Source organism: Gorilla gorilla, chromosome 5, assembly GCF_029281585.2.
Source record: "Gorilla gorilla gorilla isolate KB3781 chromosome 5, NHGRI_mGorGor1-v2.1_pri, whole genome shotgun sequence".
Classification (NCBI taxonomy): domain Eukaryota; kingdom Metazoa; phylum Chordata; class Mammalia; order Primates; family Hominidae; genus Gorilla; species Gorilla gorilla.
The window spans coordinates 67,464,551-67,485,611 of record NC_073229.2 but is presented as its reverse complement, the minus strand read 5'-3'; the positions used below and the strand labels follow the sequence as shown (position 1 = coordinate 67,485,611).

General features: G+C 34.5%; 1 protein-coding gene across 9 annotated transcripts in view; it reads left to right on the top strand.

The window, feature by feature from the left end:
- The window catches only part of CRISP2 (cysteine rich secretory protein 2), a 38,428-nt gene that overhangs the window by 3,396 nt on the left and 13,971 nt on the right, over positions 1 to 21,061 (top strand). For 7 of the 9 annotated variants that reach the window (XM_019030157.4, XM_019030148.4, XM_055389808.2 and 4 more), the window contains 7 exons: positions 996 to 1,070; positions 10,881 to 10,997; positions 11,775 to 11,862; positions 13,156 to 13,301; positions 13,711 to 13,808; positions 15,731 to 15,819; positions 18,795 to 19,336. In XM_019030157.4, the coding sequence (XP_018885702.3) occupies positions 1,005 to 1,070; positions 10,881 to 10,997; positions 11,775 to 11,862; positions 13,156 to 13,301; positions 13,711 to 13,808; positions 15,731 to 15,819; positions 18,795 to 18,922 (732 nt within the window). In that variant the 5' untranslated portion in view covers positions 996 to 1,004 and the 3' untranslated portion in view covers positions 18,923 to 19,336. Of the gene's footprint in view, positions 1 to 973; positions 1,071 to 10,880; positions 10,998 to 11,774; positions 11,863 to 13,155; positions 13,302 to 13,710; positions 13,809 to 15,730; positions 15,820 to 18,794; positions 19,337 to 21,061 lie in introns of those variants that run through there. The other 2 variants (XM_055389809.2, XM_063707655.1) reach the window with 2 other exon arrangements.

Genomic DNA, 21,061 nt, shown 5'->3' with positions numbered 1-21,061 from the left:
CAATGGATGGAACAAGTATCAATGATACACTATTTACAGTAAGTGAAGCCTGAGAAGCATCACAGATAAATTGTTTGGAATTTTCTTTCTCTCCAAGAATTTCGGAGTGCCAGTCTCACACACAAGAAACAAATCTAGGCAGCATAACTTTAATTTACAAATTAAACAATTTATATGACTAATGACAGAAAGGTGAGTGTTTCCGAAACTAAGTGGTCTTGTTGTTTCATCTGAAGGATGTGAGACTTTTTGACATATTGAGAAAGGACAACATGGGTAACAAAATGCTGAGTGTCTTTTTAGGAGATAATGAAAATATGAAACAATCTTCTTACCAAATAATGGATTGAGTAAACTTGAATAAGCTGTATTTTCAAAGTGTTAATTGTATTTTTTGTATACAGAGAAATTTGAAAATATTCACAAGTATAAGGAAGAAAATAGACATAACTTCTAGTTACTCCATTAGGGAAATAACCGCTAATAAAGTATTTGCACAACCATATCTGTGTAATCACAACCTTGTCATCTTAATTAGAGTCTGGTATAAATAAAAGGACAAACTGTTTTACTTTTCGTATAGAATAGCCAATTGAGAGATGGTACATATTGAAAATAAACTTTCCTCCAAAAATTGAGATGAAGAATGAATGCCAGTACTATAATTAACTATTAAGGAATCTATTTTCTTTTTGATGGCGTAAGGGTAGCAGAAGTAGGCAGAAAGACGGGAGTATGTCTCTCTCTTTTATAGATGTACCTCAAGGGCATCAGTAGAGTTCTTCAGCTTTTTCTTTATTGTCACTGTCAAAGACAAGTTTGGCCTCATTACGATTCTACTAGTACCATAGGGCAATTCTTCTTTTGTTCCATTGTTAATGAATCTGGGAATCACAGTTCCTTTGAGATAATCGAGATCATTATATTGGTATTCCCCCTCTTAGAAGTTTTTAAACTACTTATTTCAATGCAGACCTTTGTTTTTCTTGACTTAGTTTCCAGCAATGGCTTTACTACCGGTGTTGTTTCTGGTTACTGTGCTGCTTCCATCTTTACCTGCAGAAGGAAAGGTAAGGTTAAAATGGAAAATCTTTTCAGAGCTATCCAGCAACTTTGTGGTATGGCAGGCTATTCTGAAAGTAAAGGGGGGTAAGAGAGTTTGATATGTCAGAGTTTCCACTGGTTCAGAGTTCTCAGAGCACTTAACACAATTATTGAGATGAAAGGCCAGGGTTATGCTGTATGTGTTCTGCATGTGTATGCTAGCCACTGGTCACATGTGACTACTGGACACTTGAAATGAGGTTTGAACAGGCAAGATGTACTCTGATGGTAAGAAACTCACTAGATTTCAAACATTTAGAACAAAGAAAGAAGAAAATATCTCATTTTTTAAATATTGCATCCATGATGAAATGATAATATTTTGGATATTCCGTTAAATAATATATTAGGTTCTTAGGGTGGTTGCAACAAATTACCACAAGCTAAGTGGCTTATAACAACAAAAACTTATTCTCTCACAGTTATGGAGGCCAGAAATCTAAAATCAAATTATCTCCTGGGCTGAGCTCCCTCTGGAGGATCTAAGAGGGACCTGTTCCATGCCCTTCCACACCTTCTGGTGGTTTCTGCCACTGCTTGGCATTCCTTGGCTTGTGGCTGCATCACTCCAATCTCTGCCTCCATCTTTACATTATCTTCTCCTCTCTGTGTGTCTCATAAAGGCACTTGTCATTACATTCAGAGGCAACTGGATAATCAAGGCTAATCTCATCCTGAGATCCTTAACTTAATTACATCTGCAAAGACTTTTTCCAAATAAGAACACATTCACAGTTTCTGAGCATTAGGATATGGACATGTCTTTTTTGGAGTCTACCACCTAACTCATTACAAATAAAATATATTATTTAAATTAATATCACTTAAAAATTAAAATTGCGTATCATGTTTAAATTATTTTTCTAGTAAACACTGGTCTATGGGGTTAGAAATCTGATGATAGTCCTCTTGCTCCAGTCTATTTTCTGATTTCCTTAATTTTATTTCTTTTTAATGAGATCCCTATACAAAATTAACAATATACTTATATAATATTAAAGTAGCACAACTTCTCCACTATATTAACACATTTAATTTTTATAGTTAGGGTATAAGAATAATTCGATTTATATTTTTAATTAAGAAAACAAAAACCCTAACTCTAAAAGCCTTAGTGCTTTGTTTAGTAGTGATAATACAGTTAGTATGTGAAGGGCCAAGAGGATTTTGAATTCAGGTCCTAGAGTTATTTCTAATATGCTACTTTGTTGAATTGACCCCATAATATGGTCAGCAATCTTCAATGATAAAATGTGCAGTGCTCACATGCAGTGTGTATCTCCTGACCAGGAAGCCTCTGAAACAGCTTTGGCATTGCTGTTTCTTGTCGTATCTTCCATTAACTCTGTGCACATCAGACTCGCTAGGACTTTTTAGACTGGAGGACTCTGACACTCAGTTCAAACTTCATTTGGCATTCAGAAATATAGTCGTTGTATTACTGTAATTAAATTATCAATGTGCAGATAATTCATTCATCACCTAGGGCCTCATTCAAATAATTTGCTGTTCTTTTCATTTCTTTCCCTGAAAGATTTTCTTTCATACCTGTTTCCAATCCCCTTTAACATCTCAGCTCATCTCCTGGTCTTCATTTATAAAATTATTAAAAAGTGAGATGTCATTTTGTCTTTGGCACCACTAAATGTTTGAAATCAGATGCTCTATAAACACTCTGCCCAGTATGATTTTCTGATGTTTTCAAGATGCCTAGAAAACTCTGTTCATCTTTCAGAACCCCAGAATCACATTTTATGAAGCTTTCTCTGACTTCAAAGAAGAATTGATCCCTCCTTCCTCTCTATCTTGTAGATCGTTAAGATCAGTTTTGTTATCATGTGTATAGTAATTTTTACTTATGTCACGTCACCTATTCAATATAAACTCTTTAAGGATAGATACCATATTTATTTTATTCTTGATATGTTTAATATTTCTAGCCATGTAATAACTTTATTAACACATTTAAAAATACATCTCTTTTTCAGTACAATTTTTATCTACAAAGCAAAAAGGTGTAAGAAGCAGGAAATAATTTAGAAATTAACTTTTTATGTGTTTTGAGATGAAACCACAAAAACCAGATTTTTTTAGGTCAAGAGAAAATATCCAGGGATGTTATTTTATGCTTTGATGTGATTTAGAAATCTGCCTTTACTGATATTTTATATGCACATCCTTTCTAACTTATGAGTCAGTAACTTTGCCATATTTATTGGTACAATGGCATCCACGATCAGTCCCTGTTCTTAGGAACATAAAAGCAGGAAAGAGAAATGTACGTATTGTAGATAATGGCAATAACATGCTCAGACCAATGGTGTAAGTATTTTGAGAGACTTAAATGAACTCAGGATGGGGGGAGAGGAGGATAACTTATTGCAAGGTGTCAGAAAAAATCTATGAGGGACCCTGTTCCTTTCAGACTTATACTTCAAAATCTTGCCTATATAACATCATATTCTTGTGTAAATTTAGGTCATCAAATGCTTGGACCTTTACCCAGAAATTTTCACATCCTATTCCACCTCCAGGCTTAGCAGGCCCCATACCATACACACAGACAAATATACAACCACAAAGATAAACCAAACATATTAGCACCCAATTTAATACCTTATCAGTTATGTTTCTGTTACTAAAAGGAACAAAGTCAGCAATAGTCCATTCATTAGATAGATTTGATCCCTCCAAATTGCTTTAAATATTTTTTTAGTATTACAAAGTTATCTTTTAAGCAACCCATAAAATTTGCTACATAATAGGTATAATGGTTTCACTATAGTACTGAATGCAGACATGCACTTCAACCGGGCCTAAACATTTTTCCTTAAAGGCAGATACCATGTCAAGGAAAACTGCCCCATAAAATTTAGGATGAATCATGGGCTCCAGCTTTACCCTACCTTGCAGGCTGATCAAATGTGAATGAATATATCTCAAGGTTTTAAATTTGTATGCTTGTAGTTATAAAATATTATTATTCATATGTCTATACAAATCATATTAAAAGTTCCCTTGCTGGGGGAAATGGCAGATAGGAGGCAGGACTAACTTGCAGTTGCCACTTGGATAAACAGAACAATATGTGGAGATTGTGCCAAGAACCACTGCAGGAGCATGGCAGGAAAACTGAAAGAATTCACAGACCATTTGAAAGAAGTGGCTTGACGCTACAAACTCTGTGAGATAGCTGAAACACTATGAGGGCCCAAAGCATGAGGGAAGAAAATCTGCCTCTAAACACACATCCTCACTGAGGAAGCTGAAAATCCAGATCATGGGAGAAGGATTTAACCTTACTTAAGGCTGAAATGAATTTAGAGAGCCATGCAAAATAAAAAAGAAGAAGCAGTGAGAAGAGCCCTGTAGGCACTCCCAGTCCCCACAGAAGCCCAGGGAAGCCATTTCTGACTTTATCTCACAGAGATCCTCAAAGAGGAAAGCCAGTGGAATTAGAGAAGGGCCACAGGGGGGAGACTTCCAGCTGAAGTTTGTAATAATTTTGACCAAGTGCAAATTTTTCTGGGCAGATCTGGGATTGTGAATGGGAAGTACAGATATGAGTACAGAAGCTGCAGTAGGTGGGAAGTGGGGAAAGGCCTGAAAGCCCTGCTTACTCTCTCCTTGGGGAGCTTGTAGCCTGAACCAAGATCTCAGCCTTGCACAACAGAGGCCTGGATATAAATTCAGCTCTATTGGCCGTTGAGGGAGCACAGCAGTGGTAAGACTGGCCTTGCTGGCTGACTAGGAGCTTAGTGAAGCCTGTCACTGCTGGCTTTCCACCACTTCCCTGGTTACCTCTATGAAGCAGCAGAGGCAGCCATAGCCCCCTTGGAACATAACTCCATTGGCCTGAGAACCACACCCCCATCTTGCACAGTGGCTGCAGTAAGCCCCCACCAAGGAGAGTCAGAGTTCAGATATGCCTAATCCTGCCCACACATGATGGTCTTTCTCTACCCAACCTGGTAGCCAAAGACAAAAGACATAAACTCTTGGGAGCTCTATAGCCCTACTCATCACCTGAAAAACCTGAATACTTATCCAGGTGACCTTAGGGCAAACTTGTATCCCCCCATACTACCACAGCTTATGCTGTCTTGAAACCAACTCGAGCTGTTACAGCAACTCATAACAGAACAACTCTACTCCAAGGAAAGACAAAACAGCAGTTAATTCCACTGCCTGTAACATCGTGGCTAACCAGAGGTCCTGAGACTGTCCACATGACAACTTCACTATTAGCATAACCAACATTCAAGAAAACCAGTGCACTAAACAAAACTACAGCCAAGGACTCTCACAGAGTCCACTTCACTCCCCTGCTACCTCCACTGGAGCAGGTGCCAGTATCTATGGCTGAGATACCTGAAGATGGATCACATCACAGGACTCTTTGCAGGCACTCTCCAGTACCAGCCTGGAGCCCAGTAGCTCTGCTGGGTCACTAGACCCCGAAGAGCAATAACAATCACTGCAGTCTGGCTCTCAGGAAGCCCCATCTCTAGGAGAAGGGGGAGAGTACCACATCAAGGGTTCAAGGCAAAAGAACCCGAACAGCAGCCCTTGAGCCCCAGATCCTTCCTTGGACATAGTCTACCTGATGAGAAGGAACCAGAAAAAAAATTCTGGTAATATGACAAAACAATGTTCTATAACATCCCCAAAAGATCACACTAGCTCACCATAAATGGATTGAAACCAAGAAGAAATCTCTGAATTGCTGGAAAAAGAATTCAGAAGTTTAATTATTAAGCTTCTCAAGGAGGAACCAGAGAAAGGTGAAAACCAACTCAAAAAAATTTAAAAAGTAATACAAGTATGAATGAAAACATTTCCAGAAAAATAAATATCACAAATAAAAAACAATCACAACTCCTGGAAATGAGATACACTTAGAGAAATGCAAAAAATACTGGAAAGTTTCAACAATAAAATGTAACAAGTAGAAGAAAGAATTTCAGAGCTTGAAGATATGGCTTTGGAATTAACCCATTCTAACAAAGACAAAAAAAATGATAAAAAGAAAATGAACAAAGCCTCCAAGAAGTTTGGGATTACATTAAATCACCAAAGCTAAGAATAATTGATGTTCCTGGGGAAGACGAGACATCTAAAAGTTTGGAAAACATATTTGAGGGAATAATTGAGGAAAACTTTCCTGGCCTCTCTAGAGACCTACACATTCAAATACAAGAAGCTCAAAGAACACCTGGGAAATTAATCACAAAAAGATCATGACCTGGGTACATAATCATCAGGTTATCTAAAGTCAAGATCAAGAAAAGAATATTACGAGCTGTGAGGCAAAAGCATCAGGTAACCTATAAAGGAAAACCTATCAGATTAACTACAGATTTATCTGCAGAAATCCTATAAGCCAGAACGGATTGTGGTCCTATCTTTAGCCATCAATGTACACAAATCAGTAGTACTGCTATACACCAACAGCAACCAAGATGAGAATTAAATCAAGAACTCAGTACCTTTTACAACAGCTGAAAAAACAATAAAATACTTTGGAGTATACCTAACCAAGGAGGTGAAAGACCTCTACAAGAAAACTGCAGAACACTGCTGAAAGAAATTATAAATGACACAAACAAATGGAAACACATCCCATGCTTATGGATGGATAAAATCAACATTGTAAGAATGACCATACTGCCAAAAGCAATCTACAAATTTAATGCAATTCCCATCAAAATACCATCATCACTTTTCACAGAACTAGAAAATACAATTCTAAAATTGATATGGAGCCAAAAAAAAAGCCTGCATAGCCAAAGCAAAACAAAACAAAAAGAACAAGTCTGGAAGCATCGCATAACCCCACTTTAAACTATACTACATGGCTATAGTCACCAAAACAGCATGGTACTGGTATAAAAATAGGCACATAGACCAATGGAACAGAATAGAGAACTCAGAAATAAGGCCAAATACTTACAGCCAACTGACCTTCAACAAAGCAAACAAAAACATAAAGTGGGAAAAGGACACCTTATTCAACAAATGGTGGTGGGATAATTGGCAAGATCCACGTAGAAGAATGAAACTGAATCTTTATCTCTCACCTTATACAAAAATCAACTCAAGATGGATCAAATAGTTAAATCTAAGACCAAACCATGTAAACTCTAGAAGATAACATCAGAAAAACTCTTTTAGACATTGGCTTAGGCAAATGTCTAAGACCAAGGCAAATGTCTTATGACCAAGAACCCAAAAGCAAATGCAACAAAAACAAAGATAAAAAATGGGACTTCATTAAACTAAAAAGCTTCCTCACAGCAAAACAAATAATCATCAGAGTAAACATAAAACCCACAGAATGGGAGAAAATCTTCGCAAACTAGTTATCCAACTAAGGACTAATATCCAGAATCTACAAGGAACTAAAACAAATCAGAAAAAAAAAATCCCATCAAAAAGTGGGCTAAGGGCATGAGTAGACAGTTCTCAAAATAAAATAGAAAAATGGCTGACCAACATATGAAAAGCTGCTCAACATTATTAATTATCAGGGAAATGCAAATTGAAACCACAATGAGGCTAACACCTTATTCCTAAAATAAAGGCCATAATTTAATTAAAAAAATAATAGATACCGGTGTGGATGTGGAAAAGGGAACACTTTTATACTGCTGGTGGGAATGTAAGCTATTACAAGCACTATGGAAAACAGTATAGAAATTCCTTAAAGAACTAAATGTAAATCTACCATTTGATCCAGCAATTTCACTACTGAGTATCTACTCAGAGGAAAAGAAGTCATTATATGAAAAAAAGACACTTGCACACGTATGTTTATAGCAGTACAATTCACAATTGCAAAAATATAGAACCAGCCCGAATGCCCATTAATCAATGAGTGGATAAAGAAAATGTTATATGTATACATATATACATAATACATAATACATACATACATAATAATATATACATTATATATGCATACATATATAATGTATATATTATATAAGTATACACTAATATAATGTATACGTTATATAAGTATACACTAATATAACGTATACGTTATATAAGTATACACATATAACGTATACGTTATATAAGTATACACTAATATAACGTATACGTTATATAAGTATACATTATATATTATATATAACATTAATATATACTTTATATATGTATACATTATATATTATGTATACATTATATAATGTATATATTATGTATATGTGTATACACACATGTATATGTGTATATGTGTATACACACATGTATATGTGTATATGTGTATATGTGTATACACACATGTATATGTATATATGTGTATATGTGTATACACACATGTATATGTATATATGTGTATATACACATGTATACGTATAATATACATTATATATGTATATATTATACGTTATATATGTACACATTGATATAACGTACACGTTATATATGTACACATTGATATAACGTACACGTTATATATGTACACATTGATATAACGTACACGTTATATATGTACACATTGATATAACGTACACGTTATATATGTACACATTGATATAACGTATACGTTATATATGTACACATTGATATAACGTATACGTTATATATGTACACATTGATATAACGTATATGTTATATCAATGTATACATATATAATGTATAATATATACATATAATGTATATTATATGTACACATATATAATATATACATATAAATATATACATATATAATATATACATATAAATATATACATATATAATGTATACATTAATATAATGTATACATATATATGTATACATTAATATAATGTATACATTATTAATGTATACATTAATATAATGTATACATTATTAATGTATACATTAATATAATGTATACATATATAATGTATACATTAATATAATGTATACATATATAATGTATACATTAATATAATGTATACATTATTAATGTATACATAAATATAATGTATACATTATTAATGTATACATAAATATAATGTATACATTATTAATGTATACATAAATATAATGTATACATTATTAATGTATACATATATGTATACATATATGATGTATGCATTATATGATGTATACATATATGATGAATGCATTATATGATGTATACATATATGATGTATGCATTATATGATGTATACATATATGATGTATGCACATATGATGTATACATTACATGATGTATGCACATATGATGTATACATTACATGATGTATGCACATATGATGTATACATTACATGATGTATGCACATATGATGTATACATTACATGATGTATGCACATATGATGTATACATTACATGATGTATGCACATATGATGTATACATTACATGATGTATGCACATATGATGTATACATTACATGATGTATGCACATATGATGTATACATTACATATATGTATGCACATATGATGTATACATTACATATATGTATGCACATATGATGTATACATTACATATATGTATGCACATATGATGTATACATTACATATATGTATACATTATATGATGTATACATATATGATGTATACATTATATATACCGTGTGTATATACATTATATATACATTATATATGTATGCATTATATATACCGTGTGTGTGTGTGTATATATATACACATACACACATGTAATACTGCTCAGCCATAAAAGCCATATATATATACCGTGTGTGTGTGTATATATATATATACACATATATATATATACAGATATATATATATACACACACATATATATATATATACACACACACACGTAATCCTGCTCAGCTATAAAAAGAAATGAAGTAATGGCATTTGCAGCAACCTGGATGGAGTTGGAGACCATTATTCCAAGTGACGTAACTCAGAAATGGAAAAACCAAACATCATATGTCCTCACTAATAAGTGGGAGCTAAGCTATGAGGATGCACAGGCATAAGAATGATACAATTGACTTTGGGGACTTGGGAGAAATGGTGGGAGGGTGGCATGGGATAAAAGACTACACGTTGGATACAGTGTACACTGCTGGGGTGATGGGTGCACCAAAATCTCAGGAATCACCAGTAAAGAACTTATTCATGCAACAATTTACCACCTGTTCCCCCAAAACTATTTTTTGAAAAGTTCCCTTGAAACCAGAAATCGGCATTTGTGGCCTCAGAGGGGTTTTTAGTTTGTCATGCCATGAGTTACTCACAATTCCCAAAGCTTTAATCTACTACTTTCCTATTTAAATGTTTCAGTCTACTACTTTACTATTTAAAAGTTATATCTTCAACTCAGATTTAGTGGCAATGCTTAACAACTAATATTGGCTTTTATTATTTAAATAACTTTAGTATTTAATATATGTACATGATAGCTAAATATTTTGCACTTTTTTTTTTTTTTTTTTTGAGACGGAGTCTGGCTCTGTCGCCCAGGCTGGAGTGCAGTGGCGCAATCTCAGCTCACTGCAAGCTCCGCCTCCCGGGTTCATGCCATTCTCCTGCCTCAGCCTCCCGAGTAGCTGGGACTACAGGCGCCTGCCACCACGCCCGGCTAATTTTTTGTATTTTTAGTAGAGACGGGGTTTCACCATGTTAGCCAGGATGGTCTCGATCTCCTGACCTCGTGATCCACCCGCCTCGGCCTCCCAAAGTGCTGGGATTACAGGCGTGAGCCACCGCGCCTGGCCTATTTTGCACTTTTTAAAGTGAGCTTTGTTCTCTTGAATTAACTTATTCACTATTATATGAAATTTACAACATTGTTAAATAATAATTCCAATTTTATTTTCTTTTAGGATCCCGCTTTTACTGCTTTGTTAACCACCCAGTTGCAAGTGCAAAGGGAGATTGTAAATAAACACAATGAACTAAGGAAAGCAGTCTCTCCACCTGCCAGTAACATGCTAAAGATGGTAAGAGGCAGTGCTGTAAGGAGATGGGTGTGAACCAGCTGTGGAAGGAGCCGACGGCTGGCCACTGGCATCTCTTAAGAACTTTGTGGTTTACAAAGTTGTGTCTCTGTTTTGTTATTTTATTTGAACCATTATATGGAGAGGATTGTATTCTTGTTTTTGTTTTAAAACTGGTTTAAAAAAACTCAATTATACAGAGTTTTTAAATTTGGAAGGCAGAATTGGAAGTCAAATATTCAGGCATTCAGTGTTAAGCCATTACACTTTTTGTTAATTCTCTTTTCTGGTTTACAATCAAGAAATCCCCCTTCCTTCAGGATATGTGTCAGCTGTTGTGAGTAAAAGCCCACTTCCCAGGGCACAGTCCCTGAAAGACTGGTATCTCCGATATGAAAGCAATGGCCTATATATGAAAACAAATGGAATTGGAAATAACGTTGGCCATCTTATTACTATTAAAATATAATTAGAATATTTCACATGCTTATCAATATTTAGACTAGCATCATTAATAAATATCCTAGGTATGGCTGCTTTGCTATCATAAATAATCACATATTATTGTCTTATTTTGCTTTTTAGGTATATTACCTATGGACTACCCATCATGTGTAAACTGGCACCAGAACAGATAAAAACACTTAAAAACATTTTAATAACAGTAGTATTAGAGAATACATCTACAGAAATTTTAAAGTATTTACAAATCAGATTATAAAGTGTATGTTTCATTGTGGCTGAATCATTAAGTGTATTTTGTTTTCTTGTGACGTTTAGGAATGGAGCAGAGAGGTAACAACGAATGCCCAAAGGTGGGCAAACAAGTGCACTTTACAACATAGTGATCCAGAGGACCGCAAAACCAGTATGTAAATTAGTAAATATTTGTTGAATAAATAAATGAATAAAATAATAATAGAGCATTGTAGGATGCTCTATATTAAGAAGACTTTGAAAATAAATGTTACTTATACTGCTGTCTTTTTGAAGTCAAAGTATCTGTATACAGAGGGGTATTTACAATAAGAACAATTTTGTGTTTTTTTATTGTGTACATTATGCAAATAATTTTGCTTCTTGCAACCAGCTCATGAGTACAGCAGATTTTATATCATCTTTCTTTTTGTAAGTTTAAAGATTAGAAAGCCAGAATTTGAAAGAAAAGTGACTTACCCAAGAACATAATCTGAAACAGTGTCATACTAGAAATTTTTAACCAAGCTTTCTGATTTCTAACCCACTGCCCTTTTTGTTAATTTATGTAGCTGTCTGATGTTTTGAAATCTATTTTTGTATCCATAAAATATATTGAACTTATGATGAATTATTCCTAAGTTTTGCTCTAAAGTGGATAAAAGTGGATAAAGTGGATTTAAATTTATCGTATTCAAAATTTCTATTAAAAAGAATATTTTTGAATATATTAATATATTAATTTTTAATATCAGGCTAGCAAGTATTTTGTGTGGACTGGATACCTACAATGCACAGAATACTATATTCGAGTTTTAAAAAGACATATCAAGGATTATAAAAACTAGTAAATGCCCAGATAATTTATGAAGTGTTTCTGGGCTGTAAGGCACTTCTTGACAAACTCACAAGGATTTCAGCTTGTGATATCTGATTTCCTGGTTAAGAAAAAACCCATAAATTTTGAAAACTGTTATCCTTCCTGGTGTCAGTTTTCTCTTGATTGGGACTCTTAAAGACAGCCTATAAAGTCTTTTTTTCAGGTTTCACACAAAGTCTTATACATTTATTTAGGGTCCTATATTTGAAAAATCTCTGTTGAGGGTTACTAGAGCAGAAAACAGAATATAAAAGTTGGTCACTGCCTTTAGCAAGCTTACCATATACAGCTGGGAACACTCAAGGCATACACATGTGGAAAATTTAGCATGCAAGGATTTTTAAGGAGCAGAGTGTTAACCTACTCAAAGTTTTATGCGGTCAGGCCAACCTCAGTGTGTCAGGCAGTTAAGTGTTCTAATCAGCTTTATAGCTGATAAGGAACTGAGGCACTCCTTTATGTATTAATGAACAGTTAGCATCTGCTGGACTCTGGGTTTGAAAGGCAACATCTTTGTGTTTGTGTAGTCAATTTCTTTTACCATTGCATGTTTATTACCTTGCTCATGAATGATCTGCCCCTTAGGTACAAGATGTGGTGAGAATCTCTATATGTCAAGTGACCCTACTTCCTGGTCTTCTGCAATCCAAAGCTGGTATGACGAGAGCCTAGATTTTGTCTATGGTGTAGGACCAAAGAGTCCCAATGCAGTTGTTGGACATTATACTCAGGTAAGAAGAATGCATGAAAATACCTATGTCACAGATATTCTAATAGAGGAAAGCTTCTCCAAATTATGACCACTGTAATGTTCAATTTAGGAGAACAGTCCAAGTGGGTAGAATACAGTCTTGGCATTTGGCTGTTGTAGAGCTGTCATTTTTGTCCATGGTCAGCCAAACTCTTAGTAGGAAAGCAGACTCTGTATTGTTCCTACATTATAAATTTTAAAGTGATGAATGTACATGAAAATTAAATATTTTTAAAGTTTATGACTTTGGTTCAATAATTTAAATATTTTTATGGTATATGTCTATAAACTAAAACTAACATTTTTCAGTTTTATATTTGCTACTTTTAAAAATATTTTTCATCTTCTCTAATGCACTTTTATATATTTATTCCATTGTTAATTTGCAGCTTGTTTGGTACTCGACTTACCAGGTAGGCTGTGGAATTGCCTACTGTCCCAATCAAGATAGTCTAAAATACTACTACGTTTGCCAATATTGTCCTGCGTAAGTAGACTGTTTAGAGTTTAATGGCAATAATTCTATCTGCAATTTATTTTTTAATAATGCTCATGTCTTAAACCAGAATGAAAACATATCTCAATAAAAGGGAGGGGATAAATGTTTGGAAATGTTTTTTAAGGTTGAGACACTTTCAACTTCTCAGAGGAGAACAACTTCTCGCTTTCAGGTATAAAAACTGAAGCTCTCATTCCTCATTAATAGAATAATGTCTTTTCTTTCAATTGGCCTTCCCTCAGCTTAGGGTTACTCTGTGAGCATGTGTAATATGTATTTCTCTAGAATTGGTATCATCACATCTTGCTAATTTCATACTCTAGGAGTATAGATGCTTTAGGGTGCTGGTGAGATTGCAAATGGAAGATGGATTGTGATTTTGGCCCTTTCTGCTCAAATATTCCTACTTCTGCTTATGTAAAACACACACACACACACACACACAATTACCATTACAAATGATTCATTCATTTGGATTTCAATGGCTTTTCAGGACATCTTTATTTCAGAATACAGAAAAGATAACATCTTAATTCTCTGATTCTCAGAATTGTTCACAGAAAGCTCTTTAACCATCTTGTAAGGTTTGATTTGTAGCAGTAAACATGCTTCTTCATTAAACAATATGTTTAGGGTTATCCACAATAAATCCTATGGATATTTTAAGGAGATATTCACAATATCAAATTTAATGTTTGAAATTCTTTACCACTGGAGGCTGCGGTGGGGGGTACAACTACAGGATTTGTTTCGAGACTGTAGATAGCGAAGATGATGTAGGATTCCAGTTTGAGAAGTATAACCTCCAAAGTCATTTTCTTTCAAGTACCTATTAGGATTCAAGTAGAGAGAATTGAAAGGCCCTAGGAGAATGTATCCAAACTCACTTACTGGCCCTCAGAGGGAAGCATCAGCAGCCAGGTGTCAGAAGTGACAGTTGGAATAGATCATGAGGGAAGCCAAGGGAACTAGAACTTTTAAAATCCTTTTATATCTGTTTCACAATTTTCCAAGAGCTCATACACACACAGCTATATTCTAGGCAGAGACTGAGATTCAGCTGCACTTCCTTGGGTCCTTACCCCACTTGGTCTATTGAGATTTGGACTCCCACGTAATTTTAAATGAATTTAATGGCCAATAGAATAATGATCATCATTATCCTACGGTTAGTCATTGCAAAACTATTATATCCTGGATATCAGTATTTATCAAAACTTTAATCTTTTTTCTTTTTTTTTTTTTTACTTTAAGTTCTGGGATAACAAAAACTAATATTCCATTTTGGTAAATGTAAAAATCTCATACACGCCACCTCTAGAAGCTCACAAACCTTCTTAAGCACACTCCTACAAACACACACACCACTAACTACTGAAAAATCGCAACCTCCATCTGGAAGAAAAAAATACTCTGGAGCTATATTTTTCATAGTTTCTGTTAGAGATACTATGGAGTTTTTTTCCATTTTTCAAATGGAAAATGATATTTTAACATTGCATATTCATTTCCTGCTACAACCTGCTACTCCTAGGATCTTCTCCTTTCCCTCTACAGGATGTTCTACCCCTAATTGGCACCTTGGGGTACACTGCCTTAGTAATTTGACTAAATATAATGGGAGATAAAGATAGTGTTGCCACACTGAATATACTCTCAAAATTTCAGACTCTTGTCATCAAATTTAGTTACCCAGCCTGTGAAATTATGGTCAAGAAGATATGTCCATGTGTGAAGCATTTTCTTAATTTGGATTGTTATCTGAAATACACATTGGGAATTGTAATTTTTCAGTTTTGTTAACATACTAAAAACACTGAATAACTATTTATGTATATTTGATGACTGATACTGCCCTTAGACTATAAACAGTAAAGTGAAAAATATTTGACATGTATTTCAAATTTCAGTGGTAATAATATGAATAGAAAGAATACCCCTTACCAACAAGGAACACCTTGTGCCAGTTGCCCTGATGACTGTGACAAAGGACTATGCAGTAAGTTTGAAGTGATTAGCTTGCTATTATTTATTATAGAATTGATATTTTCTTTTCTTTATATAATTTAACAAATCTCCTAAAGTAATGAATTGAAATAATGTATTGGTGAAAAAACCCAAAATTATTCAACAAAGTATGCTTAAACAAACATTTTACACACTGCAGGAGCTACATATTATTTGTAATGAAAAGCATATTGCCGTATGTAACATAATGGAATATTTATCATCAATGTGTTTTTGTGGCTCTTCAGAGCCATTTAATATTAACCATATACCGTTTTGGTAAATAGTTCAATTCTCAAAGTTCATATCACTATACCAAAAGTGGTATTTTAAAGGAATCAAAATGTATAAATCTAAAGTGTGAGACCACATTATGGCTCAGTCTAGACAGGCACGCCAAATATTACTGTTTATTTGTGCTAATGTGTTTGTCATGCTGATTTCCTCACTTCTTTTTTATAGTATAATTAGGATCATAGTGTTTGCCTTAATAAATGATTACTTGCCCTATAATTTCATAATTGTTTTGTGTACATTTTTATGACAAAACTCAATCTATATACAATATTGGCTCATAGAACCTGTGCACATATTTTTGTAAAAGGAGAAAATGAAATAAATACCATATATCTCATTTAATAAATTGCCATGAATAGAAGTAAAAATAGCTGCTGGTTTTCTGTAGTTGGGATACTTTTATTAAAATTATTGTGAATGATAAAGTTGACACAATCACTGAAATTTTTACCTCTTCAATGCATTCACCTTTACTAAGCATTTTTTCTGACTCAGTTATATAGCTATATTTCAGAATATTAATGATACCAAAGCTATAAATCAGGCAGAGGTGGGCGGATCACAAGGTCAGGAGTTCGAGACCAACCTGGCCAATACGGTGAAACTCCATCTCTACTAAAAATAGAAAAATGAGCCAGGTGTGGTGGTGGATGCCTGTAGTCCCAGCTACTCGGGAGGCTGAGGCAGGAGAATCGCTTGAACCCAGGAGGCGGAGATTGCAGTGAGCCGAGATCGGCCACTGCACTCCAGCCTGGGCAACAGAGCGAGGCTGTCTCAAAAAAAGAAAAGAAAAAAATAGTTGAATACTTATACATTTTGCTGAATGCTATTTGCTAACAAGTCTGGAATTCATCTGTCGTGGTATCAGCTGGTATCAGCTGCTGTGTCCATGGGACTGCCTGCATCACCCCTCTCATAAAGCCTAGGTAACACAGAGGGGAGAGAGACACTGTCCACTTGGGGGAAAGAGAAGGAAGTGTGTGGGGTACTCTGCCTTGGATTTAGTACTGAGACTGCCACAACAAAACACACACCAGTAAGAAACCCACAGCTCCTAAATCCAGATTGGTATGCAGATTGGTATGCAGATTGGTATGCAGATTGGTATGCAGATTGGTATGCAGATTGGTGGGCCGCTAGACCCACCATAGCACCAAAAAGGAATCCACTGCCCCAGTGGGACAGACTCAAGTCCCAGTACTACTGGTCTGAGACTAAAATGGCCTCAGACCCCAAATGAATTGTAGTAGCTGGAAAGTCATAACAGCTGCTGGCCTTGGGCAAGCCCTGGTTCTGTCCTAGTCTGAGAGTCCATGGGCTTCAGATGCATCAAGGCACAGTGCCAGCTGTGGCATCCAGGGAATTGTCCATGTCACCCTTCTCGTAACCAAGTTTGCAGCAAACCTGGGTTTAGAACATCATCTAATAATGAAATAACTGCCATCTTAGGAGACTTATTCGCTCCTTTAAATTCTTGGAAGGCCTTCTGAAGAAAAACAGGTACAAACAAGCCCAGACTGCAAAGACTAGAATAATTAATTCTTTAGTGCCTAGATATTGAGATAGTAATCCACAAGTTTCAAGAACATTCAGGAAAATATGACCTCATCAAAAGAACTAAGTAAAGCACCAGTGACCAGCCCTCAAAAGATGGAAATGTGTAATCTTTAGGGTACAGAATTCAAAATAGCTGTTTGGAGGAAGCCCAACAAACTTCAATAAAACACAGAGAAACAATTTAGAAATTTATCAGAGAAATTTGAAAAAGAGATTGACATTTAGAAAAACAGAAATCCTGAAGCTGAAAAATATGATAAATAAACTGAAAAAAAAAACATTAGATGGTCTCAACAGCAGAATTCATTAAACAGAAGAATCAGTGAGCTTGAAGACAGGCTATATGAAAAAGAGAAGGAAAAAGAATGAACTTTCTTCATTTCCCTTAGATTGTGGGTGGTGCAGGGAGATCACTGCTGAGAATTGTCAGCCTTTTAGCTAATACGAGGAGTTTAATTTGAGTTTTATTGAGTTTGAGGTCCCTAGGGAACATCCAAGTAGAAACATCAAAAGGAAAAGGGCCTATTGTCCTTGTTTTACACTTGTATCCACCCATAAAGATTATTTACTCAAAAAAAGCATTGGACTGTAATGCCATGCTGCCCAATATTATGATATGATGGAAAGAGCCTCTATCAACATGTGCTACTAATCACACTTCGAACACTTGAAATGTGGCTAACAAGATTAAGAAACTAAAATTTTAATTTTAATTTAAATACCTCTGTGTGGCTAATGGCTCCCATATTTGGCTGTGTAGGCATAGAAAGATTTAATTATATTCATATTATTCTGCTTGCTGAGGGGGAAAAATAGGTCAATTTATTTTAGAAACATATCACTAAATGTGGAATTTAAAGAGTGATGGATTTATCAGTGAGCTCAACTAAGACACCTCATATGTCCCTGGATCCAGATAGACTGGATTAAGAAAATGTGGCACATATACACCATGGAATACTATGCAGCCATAAAGACATGAAAGACCCATTATAGTGTAAGCGATGCTAACTTGTTTGTTCCCTCCTACCCCCTCCCCGCACACTTTGAATGTATGGTTTTGCTCTTACTGAGGAAAACGATAATGAGTTAACTAATCTGTTTTTGTTACAGCCAATAGTTGCCAGTATCAAGATCTCCTAAGTAACTGTGATTCCTTGAAGAATACAGCTGGCTGTGAACATGAGTTACTCAAGGAAAAGTGCAAGGCTACTTGCCTATGTGAGAACAAAATTTACTGATTTGCCTAGTGAGCATTGTGCAAGACTGCATGGATAAGGGCTGCATCATTTAATTGACATATACCAGGGGAAATTGTATGTATGTTAGTGACAAATTTGATTTCAAAGAGCAATGCATCTTCTCCCCCAGATCATCACAGAAATCACTTTCAGGCAATGATTTACAAAGGTAGCATAGTAGATGATGACAACTGTGAACTCTGACATAAATTTAGTGCTTTATAACGAACTGAATCAGGTTGAGGATTTTGAAAACTGTATAACCATAGGATTTAGGTCACTAGGACTTTGGATCAAAATGGTGCGTTACATATTTCCTGAAACATGCTAAAGAAGAAGACTGTAACATCATTGCCATTCCTACTACCTGAGTTTTTACTTGCATAAACAATAAATTCAAAGCTTTACATCTGCCGTTGTCTTAATGACCTTTCTTTTAAACAAAAGTAATCAGCTTTTCGAACAAAGAGCTTTTCTAAGCAACCATATGATATGATTCTTATGCAATATTTTATACCATTCATAATTAACTCCAGCTAGATTCATCTGAGATAAATGATAAAACAGAGCAACATTTTCAAAATAGTTGTCTATAAAGTTAAATTTTAACAAAAAATGAATCAGTTCTACCCTTACTTGCTTTCTCCTTTTTGATATTTTGATCTCCCTACTGGTTTAGTTGATTTTTTTAAAGCCAACGAAAAGAGGACATAATTTAACCAAATATACAAATACAGCCTTCCAAGAAAACAAACAAGTGGAATAATCAATATTAGGTTGGTAATGACAGGGTGAAGTAAGCCCATCTTATAGATGAGAAAACATATACTAAAACTTTTTTTAAAAGTGGAAAGGTTATTGAAAACCAGAAAGTAGATCTGGCTAGACAGATGGTGAAATAGCATGAGCTACTAATACCTCCAGAATTAAACAGATTATCTGAATCATCCTATAACCATTAAGGAAATTGAATTAATAATCTTAAAGCTTCCAAAAAGGAAATTTCTAGGCCCCCAAATGGTTTCACCACATAATTCTGTCAAATACTTAAAAGAATAATTAATAGCAATTTTACAGTTTCTTCCAGAAAATTACATGGGAGAAAATACTTCTTAATTCAGTCTTTGAGATAGTATTATCTTAGTACTAAAACTAAAGACATTTCAACGGAAAAAATATATAGAGAGAGATCTATCGCTATCATGAGCATAGATGAAAAAATTTTAAACAAACATTTAGTAAATGTATCAGCAATATAGTAAAAGGAAAATATACCCTGACACAGACTTGAAACAAACTACAAGAATAAATCAAAATTAAACTGTGTCTAGAAGATAAATTGCCTATTATAGAATATATTCATTGTATATATAGCTCCCTACGAATTTCTTTGGAAATTGATTTTTCGACAAGATTAGCGTTTCTTCATCCTAATCTTAATAATTCAAGTGCCTTACAAACTATGTTTTAAAATATTTAAGCCTATTTTAGGAGAGAAAAGGAATATTTATTTTTGTAACTGCAAGAGCACTGAGGTAGAGTGACAACGCGAGAGAGAAGCAAACAGAATATTCCACTTGAGTGGTTCTCGTATGAAGCACTCCGTTATTGAGGTGGCATTTGAAAGGTTTTAAATACAGAGTTTTCTTTAAAATTTTAAGATTAGAGTTAGCTTTGTGGGTGGAAGATCTGATCTGGTCCTTAACAGAAGTGACTAAAAAATAACCTTTATAAATGCTTTCAGGTAGTAGGAAAATCTTTGCTATTCTCATAGCATTCTTAAAATTTATCTAACTCTAGTGACTGGTTAAAAAAAAAAAAACCCTCTATACCAGAATCTTTAACATTTAATTGCTAATTAAGAGTTACACTCAAAACACTTTTTCTCCCACTAAACTGAACAGTTGTTTTAGTAATGTATGTTTTGTCTTATATAATTGAATTTGTGTCACTAAGCTTACCTTCATTCTACAATAATAATAGTAAATTCTTAGATACTGTATAGTTATTTAATTTTTCAAAATGTTAATGACGATTTTGATATATACTTTTTAACCAACGAAAATGTCCAAATCTAAAGTAAAATGTCTTCAGAAATACTCCAAATACCCACAAACATTTGATTTTATAGATTTTGCT